This window comes from Protopterus annectens, chromosome 5.part0 (assembly GCF_019279795.1).
Source record: "Protopterus annectens isolate FY-2018-M chromosome 5.part0, PAN1.0, whole genome shotgun sequence".
NCBI lineage: Eukaryota > Metazoa > Chordata > Ceratodontiformes > Protopteridae > Protopterus > Protopterus annectens.
Window position 1 is genome coordinate 981,553,161 of NC_056735.1, and position 14,314 is coordinate 981,567,474.

At 38.6% G+C, this 14,314-nt stretch overlaps 1 protein-coding gene across 1 annotated transcript in view; it reads left to right on the top strand.

Moving 5' to 3' along the window:
• Positions 1–619: 619 nt before the first annotated feature.
• TMPRSS2 (transmembrane serine protease 2) overlaps positions 620–14,314 on the top strand; it is a 396,349-nt gene continuing 382,654 nt past the window's right edge. The window contains exon 1 of the mRNA XM_044071951.1: positions 620–755. Coding sequence (XP_043927886.1) covers positions 620–755 — 136 coding nt within the window. The remainder of the gene's footprint in view (positions 756–14,314) is intronic.

Genomic DNA, 14,314 nt, shown 5'->3' on the forward strand with positions numbered 1-14,314 from the left:
GCGTATATCTCATCCTGTCTTGTTGACAAAAGCTACTCCACTAAAATTTTCTAAATGCAATATAACATCTGATGCTATCTGCTCTGTATAGGTAAAATATAGGAGTCGGTGATTTGTAATAGGGAAGGCCAACTTCATCAAACAGTCTTTGCATTATAAACCAGTTTTGTCATATACTGCCAGAAATACAAATAAATTTCATTTTTTTAAGTACAGTGGTATTGGTTTTATTATAGTGTGGAGTTGGTAGCATCGCAAAGATTCATATAGAGGTGGAAGGGAATACAGCCCCAATTAAAACAGTGTTTAAGAAAGATCATTACCATGCTGTTTTCCTTAAGGATTCAAGATTCTGAAGTTTAGATCTCATTGCAGTGTTATTCTTTTTTTTATAAACTGAATTTTTATTTATCGTTTGTTAACTAGGTTAGTCCCACTAGGCTAGTAGCCTCTTATCAGTAGATACCAGAGGTGGTATTTATACAACTAGAGGAATTTTGGGCTAGTCATTTGGGAATGCCCCCCCTACTCATCATTGCGGCGAGTGAGACCCATTTTGTAGGAGCACTTCCTGTTTCCATTCCAGGTGAAGAGACAGCCCAGAGAAACAAGGAGGCAGATGGAGAGTGAAGGAGATAATGGTGATAGGAAATGGAGGAAAAAAGGCAATATCAAGACTGGAGGATGTGTGGAGGATTCTGAGGAGATGCCTCAAAGAAATTTGTTTGATGGAGATGAATCAGCAAATGATGGATGTATGATTACAACCCTCCAGTTGAAAGTGATGTGGGATGATTTACTTAAAAAATGGTGGTGCAGAGTGAGCCACAAAATGAAAGACATATTTCCTAGAGGACATTATGGAGAAAATCCTGAAGAATACTAGTGAGATGGAAATGAAAACATGCAGAGAAAGTAGAAGAAGGCAAAAGCAGAGTAACAGAAAAGAAGGTAGAAGAAAATGAAAAAACAGAAGTATGTGGTAAGGATTCAAGGTAAAGAAGACAAAGAAATGGACAGGTATAAATTGTGAGACAGTTTGGGTTTAAAAGCACGTGAGCAAGAGCATTTTATTAAGAAAGAGACATTTTGTGACATTATATTTGAGTTTTTTCAATGGAAATTTTTCTTGAAGAATATGAAAAAAGAAAGACTGTGATCAATGGAATCTTTATGTGATAAAAGCATTTAACAGGGAAGAAAAGAAAATTAATGTACAATTTCAAACAGAAGAAGAAAGAGAGATTTTGAAAGGACATTTGAAAATGTTTAAAAAAAGTACTGGACATCATAAAAGCTTATGACAAATCAGTTTTATGAACTGATGCCTGGGATTGTAATATTTTGTTAAAAATAGAAAAAGAAAAATGTATACATATACCATGCATGATAAATGTGGAGGGGAATAGGGGTGTTGTAAAATACTAGGGACAAGGACAACTCAAATCATGTTTTTTTTTTTTGTGGAAAAGAAGGATGTTTGATAAGTAATGATGACAAAAAAAACTGCTGTATTTGTGGGGAACTGGGGCATGATGTGAAAAATGTGAAGTGAAATGTTATAAATGAAATAAAATTGAACTTTTATGGATGCATTGCAAAAATGAAAATAAGAGTAAGGAAAAAGAAAGAGAAGAAAATGAACAAAGAGAAGACATTTTAGAAGTAGCAGAAATATAAAAAATTAGACGAGAATAATAAACAGGACATAGAAGAAGGTTCTGAAATAAGTGATGAAGAGGAGATAAGTTGGGAGGTAGTTAAAGAAAAAAGACTTCTATTGGCAAAAGGTTAAAAGTTAGAAAAGGAAAATATAATGGGATAAGTACAAAAGAAAACAAAAGAAAGAAAATGGATGAACAAGAATATATACAGCTATTGATTGGGAATTTGTATATTGGCTAAGGTGTTAGACTCACAGACACACAATATAGCATTTGATTCTCACCTTTGGAAGGAGATTTGCTAGGCTTAGAATGGCCTGTTAATAAAGCTAGCCTAGTAATTAGCTATGAACATATGAAACCATGACTCTAAAGAAAAGGGAAAAATGAAAAAATTGGACACTTTCTGTAAATTTGAATAGTATTAAGAATATGGTAAGAAGAATAGAGATTTTGGAGTGGTGTAATACATATGACGTAGATATAAATAGAAGATTTTTAATAAATGAAGCGATATTATAAACAGAAACTATGGGAAGGAAAGATAATCTGGGATTTGGGAAATGAGAGATATTCTTGGATAGCTGTATTCTGTAGAAATACAGTAAAATATTAGATGTAACTTTTGCAAACATGGGAAGATTCACCATTGTAAATTTAAAAAGGGAAGAACAAGTACATAGAATTATAACATTATATGCTCATACTTATTGTAAAGAAAGGAAAAGCTTATTTCATCAGATTGTAGACTATGTAGTGATAAATATGAGTATTACAATAACAGGAGACTTTAATTGTGATTTAACAGGCAAGTGTAAAAAGAATGAAAATTATATAAAAATTTTAGAAGTTATAAACTGTGGTAAGTTAAACCTTTGGCACAAAAATCATTCATGGACTTACAAAAGGGGAATGTAGGGAGCTGAAAGAGATTACTTTGTAGTATCTGAAGGTTTAGTTATAGGAGACAGGGAGGCAGCTGAAACCAGATTTTCTCATCATTTTGCAATATGGCTGGATATAAAGGAATATATAAAAATAGGCAAATGAATAAAAAGGATAAATAAGAAAACATGGAATAATAAAAAAGACAAGAGCTTAGTAACACAGTTGTGGAATGATCATATTATCGTGAGAACAATGGCAAATGATATTTAAGGAAAAAATATTTAAAAAATGTTATATACAGTGCTAATATGATATGAGAAAAGTCGAGAAAGAAAAATATAAAAGAACATATAACAATGCATTGGAAGATTTAGAACATAATGATAGACAGTACTTTGACAAAGAACAAAAAATTATATAAAAGAAATAAAAAAAATACAAGAATTGCTATATAAGCAAAGATATTTTTACAAGGCAAAAGAAAAGTATTGAATTACTTAAGCAGATTAGTAAAGGAAGATGTTAGTGTAATGAGAGAGATACAAATGTAAAAAGGAGATATAGTAAGAACTCAGGAAAAGATAATGAATAGTGTAGTACAATGTGTATAAGATGTATAAGAAATGTTTAACAAAAAAGAAGGTAATGAAAAAACATGGAAAGCAAAAAAGTTAACACAAAAAGAGAATAAAGAGTTGGAAAAGGAGTTTTCTTTAAATGAGGCAGATAAATTATAAGCTAGATAAGTTATTAGGATAACTAAATATAAAGTTGGCTGCAGGACCAGATGGAATAGGGTATGCAATGTATAAAAATTTAAGGGATTGGTAAAAAAAAAATAAAGATTTTGAATGAATGGCTAAATGAAGGTTTTATTTATAAAGAGTTATGTAGAGAATACTTAAATTCATATGGAAAAATGAGGATAGAAGACAATTAAAAAACTGGAGACCAATAGTATTGAATAATAATGATTAAAAGATCTTTATGAAAATAATACAAAAGAGATTTGAAAATAAAATGGAAAATATTATGAAAGATATATGTATATATATGAAAGATATATGTATATATATGTATATATATATATATATATATATATATATATATATATATATGTATATATATATATATATATATATATATGTATATATATATATATATATATGTATATATATATATATATATGTATGTGTGTGTGTGTGTGTGTGTGCAATATAAAGAGGAAGGGTTGTCAAGAATTATTAATGATAGAGAAATTTTTGATGATATTATGAACTGAAAAGAAGAAGCAAAATTCACAATAGGAGATGTTAATAAGGCAATTGTTACAATTAAATTCTTATGGATAATAATGAAAGACTATAAAATGAGTGAGAGAGGTAGGAAATTATGTATGCCAGTGTATAGTAATAATAGAATAAATTACTTATAAATGGCTGGTTAAACCATGCAGCACATATGAAGAATGGTGTAAGACGGAGATGCCCAATGAGTTGTATACTTTTTGCATTAGTTATAAATGTAATAGTAAGTGAAGTAAATTACAACATGAAGGAGGTGTGGTATCTAACACCTGAAGAATTAAAAATTCCAGTTCTGTTTACATATGTAGATGACATAACAATTGCACAAAAAAATTTGGATAAAAGAAGCAATAATTTGCAAAAATGAGTGTATAGGGGTGTGATGGCTTTAAATAAAGAGAAAAATAAAGATTTAGGTGATGTAGTAAAGATAGAAGGTATTTATTTTACAATGAATGAAATTTATGTGTTATAAAATTTGTGGAATAAAGATGCAAGTAGACTTCAATGTGAAAAAAAAAACAATAGAAGAAATAAAACAAGCCTGTCGTCATTCAGAGAAAAGGATTATTTAATAAATTCAGTACTGATGGGAAAATGGCATATTTAGCAAGTGTATTTATGCTGCCAACAGTGTTTTAAAAGGAATTATTGCATATATTTTTTTCACTTATATGGGGTTCTACATTAAACGCAGTAAAAAGAGGAGTTTTGTACGTAAATAAAGAGGAAGGAGGTTTAGGGTTAATGAACTCAATAGTATATGCTGATTTTTTTAATTTGTATAAAATGTTAAAGTGGCTAAATGAAAAAGATAAAAGATTAGTAATAAAATTGTATAAATATAAGCATGATAAATTTTGGAGTATGGTAAAAAAGTAAAAGAGAAAAAGAGAAAGTCAGAAATGGGAAATAAAATGCTACAAGAAAAAAACTTTTTGTGGAAAATAAAAGTTGATGATATAAAAAAAGACAGAAAAGTATGGTATAAGAATGTAATGATAAAACATTACTATGCAAAACCATCGGAAAATCTAACAGATGAAAAAATTAAAGCTATAAAAATAAGAAGCAAATGGTGTAATCATATAGTAGAAAGTTCAGATTTTTTGAGGAGACTGGTAATCGATAAATTGCCAGTAAAAGGAAATACACCATATTAAAAGAAAAGTGATTTACATTGTCTTAAGAAAAAACTGAACATGTGTTTTTGAAATGTAAAAATCGAAAAGTTATAGAGAAAACTATGTAAAGAAGATTTTTTGAAGATGTAAAAGAAGTAGATAACATAAACATGGATAAGAATAAATATGTGTATTTTAAGAATTGAAGTAAAGAATGTGTTTGAAGAATAGATAAAGTTATTTTATATTGTATGGGTTTTATGGAATGAAAGAATACATGAAATTATGTTTAATGGTAGAAATTATGTTTAATGGTAACAGATTTTAGCAACAATGTTAAGTAAAATCAGGTGGTAGATATGGAAAAAGGAGTTGGGGTTTAATAGGGATGAACATTTAGTATGATTGTAAAGGAGAATATGAAAACAGATTTGCGTATCTATGTATTTGTACATTTCTGAATATTTGTAAATATGTAAATATCTTGTAAACAAGAGATGTCCTTCTATTCCCATGTTGCAGTTTTCTTACTGTGGGATTCTACACCTCAGGTGACCCGAACATCGACTCCTATACAAAAACTTAAGCATGGTTGCTGTTGGTGTGTGGGACGTCACATGCAGTGTCATAAACCAGATGTTGTTCATGTTTCACTGTTGCAATCATCACACTTGGCTTATATGCCTGCAGGTAGCCCTCAGTCGGCCTGAATACCAGAGTCTTGGGATTTCTGCGTAGGATGTTGTCGCCTCTTCCATGACGTCAGGTCATCAGGGGTATAAAACATGCAGCCAACACCATTATATCAGTCTTTCTTGCTGTGGAGGAGCCCAAAGCAGAAGCAGTTCACAAGTGCCAGTCGGCCGCTTCCTAAAATTTTTGTTTTTCGAGTTTCAGACCTGAAGTCTTCTAAAGCTAAGTACCCCACTGGGGATCCTTTTTTCTTGCTCTAACCGATGTCAGAAAAAGTTAACAATTGTCTTGAATGTGGAAAGCAAATACCTCACAGAGCTTTTCATTCTTACTGCATCATATGTTTAGGCCCAGACCACAACATTCCTCGCTGTCGGTTTTGTGCCTTGTTTAACGCCTGAACCATTCGTCATTGGGCTATCTTTGTTACTAAATTCTTCCGCTCTCATTCTCCGTATTCCAAAATGGCTTCGATAAGCCATCCGACTACCGATCTTCTGAAAAAATGTAAGGATAAAGACAAGAGACAGACAGCATAGGTCCAAAACTGCCGACGATGCTTCCGTTAAGCTACTCACCAGTCCACCGGTACTCAGTGAGGTGCTTTTGCAGCCCCTGATACCCGCTTCTACAGATTCACAGGCCTCTACTGAGATCCATTCGGAGTCCAGTATGCCGTGAGATACTTCTACGACTATGGAACCTGCAGATGTCTCTACCTTGGATGGGTCCAGAGCCGCTGTGCAGGCACTGGCTTCTGAGGGTGTTTTCCGACCTACCAATGTTCATATTAAACCGACAACTTGATTTGTAGCTAAAACTACCGGGTTTCTCAGGCCCAGAGTTTGCACTATACCTAGAAAACTGACAACAAAAGCACATGCTCAAGCTCCCTTGCCACAAAAACAAATGCTTAGAATGGCAGAATACCTTATTACTCTAATTAGGGGAAGCCAGCCTTCCCCTGCTAAAAGACAAAAAATTGACTTTCCTTCTGATTCTACAGACCAGGTGTCCGATGACTCTGACCCTTCTGATTACCAGGACATACCTTTATCTACCTATGAAGATTCAGATGCAGAGGATTCCATTCTCTCTGCCTCCCCTCCAAAGGATTTTTCTTTTGGTGAAACCTTGCTTACCTTAAGAGAGCATTTCCACTGGAAATGCCAGGACTATCCTCAGTCCAAAAAGAGACTTAGAGAATTTTTAGATTTGCCTCAGCACAGGCCTCTAGCTATACCCCCTGTCCTGGATATTGTAGATTATGTCTTCATGGAATCCGGTCTTACTCCTGACACTTTACCACCAACCCCTAGGAAACCTGACAGGTACTACAGAGTACCTGACTCTCACAATTTTCTCTTTAAGAATCCTACTGCGGATCCAGAGACCATTTCTTAGGGACCTAAGGGCAATAAGGCTTCTACAGCCAGAAACCCTACCCCTTCAGACAGGGATTCCAGAGATTTAGATAGATGGGTTAAGAAGGTATATACCTCTAGGGATTGTAGGTCACTTGGGGGAGACCTTGCCTCAGTTTGTAGCCCGAGGCTTGTCTTTGAAAATTTGCATTCCCTTGGTTATTCCTAAAATTCCTAAAATTCTAATAATTTAACCCAACCACCTTAGCCTAAAAAACATGTTTACTATACCCCTTAAAACTTTTATTAGAATTTTAGGAATTTTAGAAGCTTTCTATTGCCTTTGAAAATGGCAACATGAATGTATTACTGCTTAATATCAGGTTGGGAAAGCCTCCATGTTGAAACTGTTTGTTACTAATTGCTTTATTGATGTAAGAAGTGTTAATTAGTAATCTAGGTTAGTTTAAAATAAGGCATCCTACATTTCAGTTTTTGTCTGAGGAAGTCTCACTACCAGTGAGATGAAAAGCACTTTACGTTTATTTGTGGAAATAAAGAAGTGGATTTATTCATTCACTGAAGTGCCATTTACTTTTGTGCTTGTTCTCGGCTGTTGGGACTTTTCTTTATTGCTGTTTTAGAGGTGTATTTGGATTTGCTTGTGATTTTAACCTGTTTGTCTTGTTCAGAATGAAAGGTATATACCTCTGCAACTCTTGCTATTAGGGCTTTAAATTGCCAGTTTCACATGTTGAAGTACCAGCAACATATTATGGAACTAATCAAACAAAACATGGTGTTACTTCCAGATTGTGCAGAAAATAAAGATTTACAAGAGTTAATGCATTCTGCAAACCAAGTTAGTAAACATAATTTGCAGTGTGGGTTTGATGCCTTAGAAGCATCTTACAGGGTTGCAATCACCGGGTCTGTACTGAGAAGGCATGCTTGGCTGAAGGAACAAATGTTGCCAGACCATGTCAAAGCAAAATTACTAGATGCTCCATTAAATCAGGAATGTTTGTTTGCCACAAAAGCAGAAGAAGTTCTTAAAAAGATGGAGGAAAAAGCAAAATCTATGCATACTGTCAAAGATTTCTTATAGGTGCAGCCACCTAGATTCAGTAGGCACTGGCCTTCTAAAAACTGGGCCTTTGCAGTCCCTTCCAGGCCTTCTCAGTCCAAACCCAGGGGAAACAGACCACCAAGACTACAGTCTCAGGGTATGCAGAGATCTAAACAATGGAGTGCTCCCACCTCAAAAACATGGAGTGGTAAGCCACCCCCTTATGGAAAATGTTCACAATGACTTCTCAATCATCCTTCCCAACCATGCCCAAGTACTTGCACCCCTAGGAGGAAAGCTTGCTCTTCATGCAAAAAACTGGATATCCATTACTCGGGACTGATGGGTTCTAAACATTGTATCCCAGGGATACAGATTCTATTTCCACTCACTGCCAACCCCAAGTGGGTTGCCAGACATTCCTCCAAACCAGTGGGTAGAGGGTCAAAAGCAAGTACTTTCCCTTCTCAGTATCAGGGCTATTCAACCTGCTCCAGTAGAACAAAGGGGACAAGGTTTCTACTCCAGACTGTTCCTTGTGCCCAAATAAGAGAGCTCTTGGCACCCTATCCTGGATCTGTCAATCCTCAGCACCTTTCTGGAGGTCCCAAAATTCAGAATGCTTACGCTGCAACAGCTTCTTGCTATGCTAGCCAAGGATGCCTGGTTAGTCACCCTAGACTTAAAAGAAGCTTATCTGCACATCCCCATAAGGGAGTCTTGCAAGAAATATCTACGTTTCAGGGCAGGATCTATGCACTGTCAGTCCTCTGCACTTCCCTTTGGTTTATCTACTGCTCCCAGGGTATTCACAAAGTGCCTGGCTCCGGCCATTGCATACTGCAGACAGAGAAATATTCAAATTTACCAATATTTTGATGATTGCCTGATTCAGGTGGGAGGTCAAGGAATTGCTTCTTCAGCACCTGGCATTTGTAAAAAGACTCCTAACTTCACTGGGGCTCACCATCAATGAAAAGAAATCACAACTGGTGCCCAGTCAAACAATTGTATTCCTGGGAGCACGCTTGACCACAACTTCCCAGGTGGCATTCCTCATTCAAGAAAAACAGATCTATTTGACAAACTACTTCAATCTAATGGCCACAAAAAAACAGCTATCTTCAAGGAAAATAATGCAAGCCCTAGGGTTCATGGCCTCATGCATTCTGCTAATTCCATATGCAAGGCTGCATATGAGGAAACTTCAATGGTACTTAAAAAGTCTCTGGTGTCAACATTCTCAGGACCTGGAAACAGTGATTCCTATCATAGCATGTCTAAGGGCAGAGTTCCTTTGGTGGCAGAGGCATGCAACCACAACAAGGGATTTCCTTTCACTCAACCCCTCGCCGACCAAACCCTGACAACAGATGCATCAGACTATGCATTGGGCGCTCACATGGCAGGCAAATGTGTTCAAGGAAAATGGAGCCCAGGGCAAATTCCCCTGCATATCAATCAAAAAGAGATGTTAGCTGTACAGAATGCTCTGACAGCCTTCAAATATCTTATCCTTCCAGGACAGCTCCTGATAAAGACTGACAACACCACAGTTATGTGGTACATAAACAAGCAGGGGTAACTCATTCCTACCCACTCTGCAGGCTAGCCATGGCCCTGTGGAACATAGCCTTGAGCAACCAAGTGCACCTGCAAGCTCAATTCCTGCCAGGCAAACAAAACTCACTGGCAGATGACTTAAGCAGAAATCTACTGGACCCACACAAGTGGAAACTGGAACCCAACTCATTCAAACTTCTAACCCACAGGTGGGGGACACCCGGAGGTGGACCTCTTTGCCTCCCCCCAAAACCACTAATTGAACAAATTTTGCACCTGGAATCCTCACAGCAGAGCCTGGAAGGTGGATGCCTTATCCTTTACATGGGAAAACCTCTCAATCTATGCCTTTCCTCCTCTGCCCCTCCTCTCAAAAGTACCACACAAGATCAAACAGGACAGGCCAAGGACAATCCTGATTGTCCCAGACTGGCCACGCCAGCACTGGTACCCACTCCTACGCAGCCTGACAGCAGTGCCACCCTGGCACCTGCATCAGACCCCTTCCCTGCTGTCTCAGCAGGAGGGACAGGTTTTGCATCCACAGCTGCAAACCCTAAAGCTTGCAGCCTTGCTTATCCCCTAAATTCACTACCAGCAACCCTCAGCAAACAAGTGCTGGATGTCATCCTTGAAGCCAGAAGGCCTAGTACTAGGAAATCCTATGCTGAAAAGTGGAAAAGATATTGTTCTTGGAGCCAGTCTCAAGGAATAGAACACAACCATGCCCAACTTACCTCAAATCCTTGATTACCTAGCAGAGCTGCTCCACAGAGGCCTGTCCTTCTCATCCATGAAGATTCATGCCTCTGCCATCTCAGCACATTATAATACTGAACCACCTCTTTTTTCTCATCCTCTCATCAAACAGTTCCTGAGAGGAGCTAACAGTTTAAGGCCCCCTAGGAGAGCTCCCACCCCGGCCTGGGACTTTAACTTTGTACTGGAGAAGCTCACGCTTCCCCCTTTTGAACCTGCTGCTTCAACAGAGTTAAAATTCCTCTTTTGGAAAACAGCCTTACTACTAGCCATCACTTCAGCAAGAAGAGTGTCTGAGTTACAGGCACTAATGGCTGTGGAACCCTTCATTATTTTCCATGCTGACAGGGTGTCCCTCAGGACTAACCCATCATTTATGCCGAAAGTGGTATCCATTGTGGCTTTAAACCAATCCATCCATTTGCCAACTTTTTTCCCTAATCCTCAGAATAAAGGGGAAAGGATCCTGCACTCCTTGGACATGTACAGACAGCTCAGGTTCTACCTGGACAGGACTAAACCTTTCAGAAAATCTGACCAGCTGTTAGTCAGCTTTGCTAGAGGGGCAGAGGGCAAGGCCATTTCAAAGCAAACCATTTCCAAATAGATAGCACACTGCATCCATTTCTGCTACAAGCATCTTGGAAAGCCTTCCCCACAGGGAATCAGAATTCATTCCACTAGGGCTACCTTAACCTGTACAGCATTTCTTAGAGGAGTCACTACCAGGGACATCCTGGAAGCTGCAACCTTAAGTTCTGTACACACCTTCACCAAGCATTACCACTTACCTACTTTTTCTAAATCCAGAGCTGGATTCGCTACAGCAGTCTTACAAGGCCTGCTAGCCAGCCCTAACATTTCTTGACTGCCTCCACCCTTCCTCAGCTTTGGTAATCAACCCAAGTGTGATGACTGCAACAGTAAAACACGAAGAACATAGTACAGTTGTGTACACTTACCATAAATGTAGATGTTTGAGTGTATTCACTGTTGCAGTCCTGGATGTTCTTCGTGTTTCACTGTTGCAGTCATTACAGTTGGGTTATCCTGCTGGCTAGCTACCCTCAGTCGGCCTGAATTCCAAAGTCTAGGTCTGGCATCGGTTGCTGTCGCCTCTTCCCTGATGTCAGTGCGCCAGGGGTATAAAAGATGCAGCCGACGCCATTTTCTTCAGTCTTTCTTGCCACGCGGTGCCCGAAGCAAAGGCAGTTTACAAGTGCCGGTCGGCCGACTCCTGAGATTTTCGTGTTCGAATTTCAGATCCAAAGTCTTCACTAAAAGCTAAGTACCCCGTTGGGGAAACTTTTTTCTTGCTCCAGACCGATGTCAGAAAAAGTTAATAATTATATTTCTTGTGGGAAGCAAATACCTCATAAGGACTTTCATACTTACTGCATTCCTTGCCTAGGCCCTGTCCACAACATTGCTAGTTGTCGGTTTTGTGCTAGATTTAACCAACGCACTATTAAGCATCGGCACGATTTTGCATTTCACCATTTTGGCAGAAGATTTAACTATACAATGTCGTTGGATAGCCATCCGACTACCGGAATTCACAAGAAACACAAAGAAAAGGACAGTCATTGGAGGTCCAAAACTGACAACGAGGCTACTTCTAAGCTAGTTGCCGGTTCGCCGGTTCTCAGTGAGGTGCCTTCACAGCCCCTGACGACCGCTAATTTAGACTCGCAGGCCACTACCGACACCCACGTGGTGTTGACCAGGCTGCTAGAAGCTCAAGGTATTGGACCTTCGGAAACTATTCCCTCAGATGGGTCTGGAGCCGCTGAGCAGGCATCGGCTTCTGAGGGTGTTTTCAGACCTACTCAATTATATGTTAAAACAACTTCAGCTTCAAAGGCAAAGACTAAAGCACCTTTAAAGACAAAGAAACAAGTACAACAGCCTCATGGACAGGCCTCCATGCCTGAAAAACAGATGCTCAAAATCTCCAAAGACCTAATTACTTTGATCAGGGGTTCCCATCCCCCTCCTGATAAGAGGCCTAGGGAAGAGACAGAATATGAATCTTCAGATCAGGTTTCTATTTCATCTGATTCCTCTTCTGATCAGGAATAGTCTCTTCCTCCCTATGAGGATTCTGATGCTGAAGAATCTATCCCTTCAGCCTCTCCTCCTGAGGATTATTCTTTTGGGGAAACTTTACATACCATGAGGGAGCATTTCCACTGGGAGAGCCAATATTATTCAAAATCTAAGAAAAGGCTCAGAGACTTCCTTTTACTACCACAACACAGGCCCCTAGCTATCCCACCTGTGTTAGACATTGTAGATGATGTATTTTCAGAGTCCAGTTTGACCCCTGACTCCTTACCTCCAGCTCCTGTTAAGCCGGACAGGTACTACAGGGTTCCTGACTCTCATAAATTCCTATTAAAAAACCCCGCTGCTGACCCAGAAACTATCTCTCAGGGTCCCAAAGGGGTCAAGGCTTCCACTGCAAAAAACCCTACGCCCTCTGACAGGGATTCTAGGGCACTAGACAGATGGGGAAAAAAGATTTACACTTCTACTACCTTGACTATAAGGGCTTTAAATTGTCAGTTTCATATGCTCAAATATCAACAATATATTGTCACTGCTTAAACAGAAAATATTGATAAATTCTGAATGTGCAGAAAACAAAGAAATGCAGGATTTATTGCATGCAGCTGAACAAGTTGGAAAGCATACTTTGCAATGTGGTTTTGATTCTCTGGAGGCCTCCTGCAGGGCCGCAGTTACGGGTTCTGTCATTAGGAGGCATGCTTGGTTAAAGGAACAAAATCTACCTGATCATGTTAAAGCAAAATTATTAGATTCTCCATTACAGCATGATGTTTTGTTTGGTGTTAAAGCAGAAGAGGTGTTAAAGAAAATGGAGGACAAAGCTAAATCTATGCAAACAGTCAAGGATTTCTTACAGGTACAGCCACCAAGATTTAGCAGACACTGGCCTACAAAGAATTGGTCCTTTCCAGTGTCAGACAGGCCACAAAGGGGCAGATACAGACGCCCTAGAGGCAGATCCCAGCCCCAATGTTCGTACAGGTCTAAACAATGGGGTGCTTCTACCTATAAAAGTGGAGAAGACAAATCACAGCCATAAAGGAAACAGTCACAATAACTTCCCCCTGCCTGCGCCAAGCACTTATTTTCTGGCAGCACCTTAGGGGGAAAACTAGCACTTTTTTCTCAAAATTGGCACATTATAACCCAGGACAAATGGGTCTTAAACATAGTGTCATAAGGTTACAAGTTTCACTTCCATACCCTGCCAAAGGCAAACGGTTGGCCAGACCTGCCAAAACATCAGTGGGCAGAGGCACAAAAACAAGTTTCATCCCTCATGGACATGAGGGCCTTTCAACGAGTACCAGAGCAAGAGCAGGAACAAGGATTCTATTCAAAACTGTTCTTGGTACCCAGAAAGGACAAAGCCTGGAGACCAATACTGGACCTATATATTCTAAACACATATCTGGATATTCCAAAATTCAAAATGTTGACTCTACAGCAGCTTCTGCCCATGTTGGGCAAGAAGGCTTGGCTTGTGACTTTAGATTTAAAAGAGGCATACCTGCATGTCCCAATCAGACAAACATGCAGAAGATACCTCAGATCGAAAGCTAGCTCAATGCACTACCAATTCTCTGCACTGCCCTTTGTCTTATCTACTGCGGCCAGGGTCTTCACAAAGTGCCTGGCACCAGTAATTACATACTGCAGACAAAGAGGAATACAAATATATACTTACTTGGATGACTGCCTCATTCAAGTAGAGAACAAGGACATTCTACTACAGCATCTGGCGTTTGTAAAGAGATTACTACCATGCCTAGGGTACACAGTCAACGAACAAAAATCAAAACTAGTACCC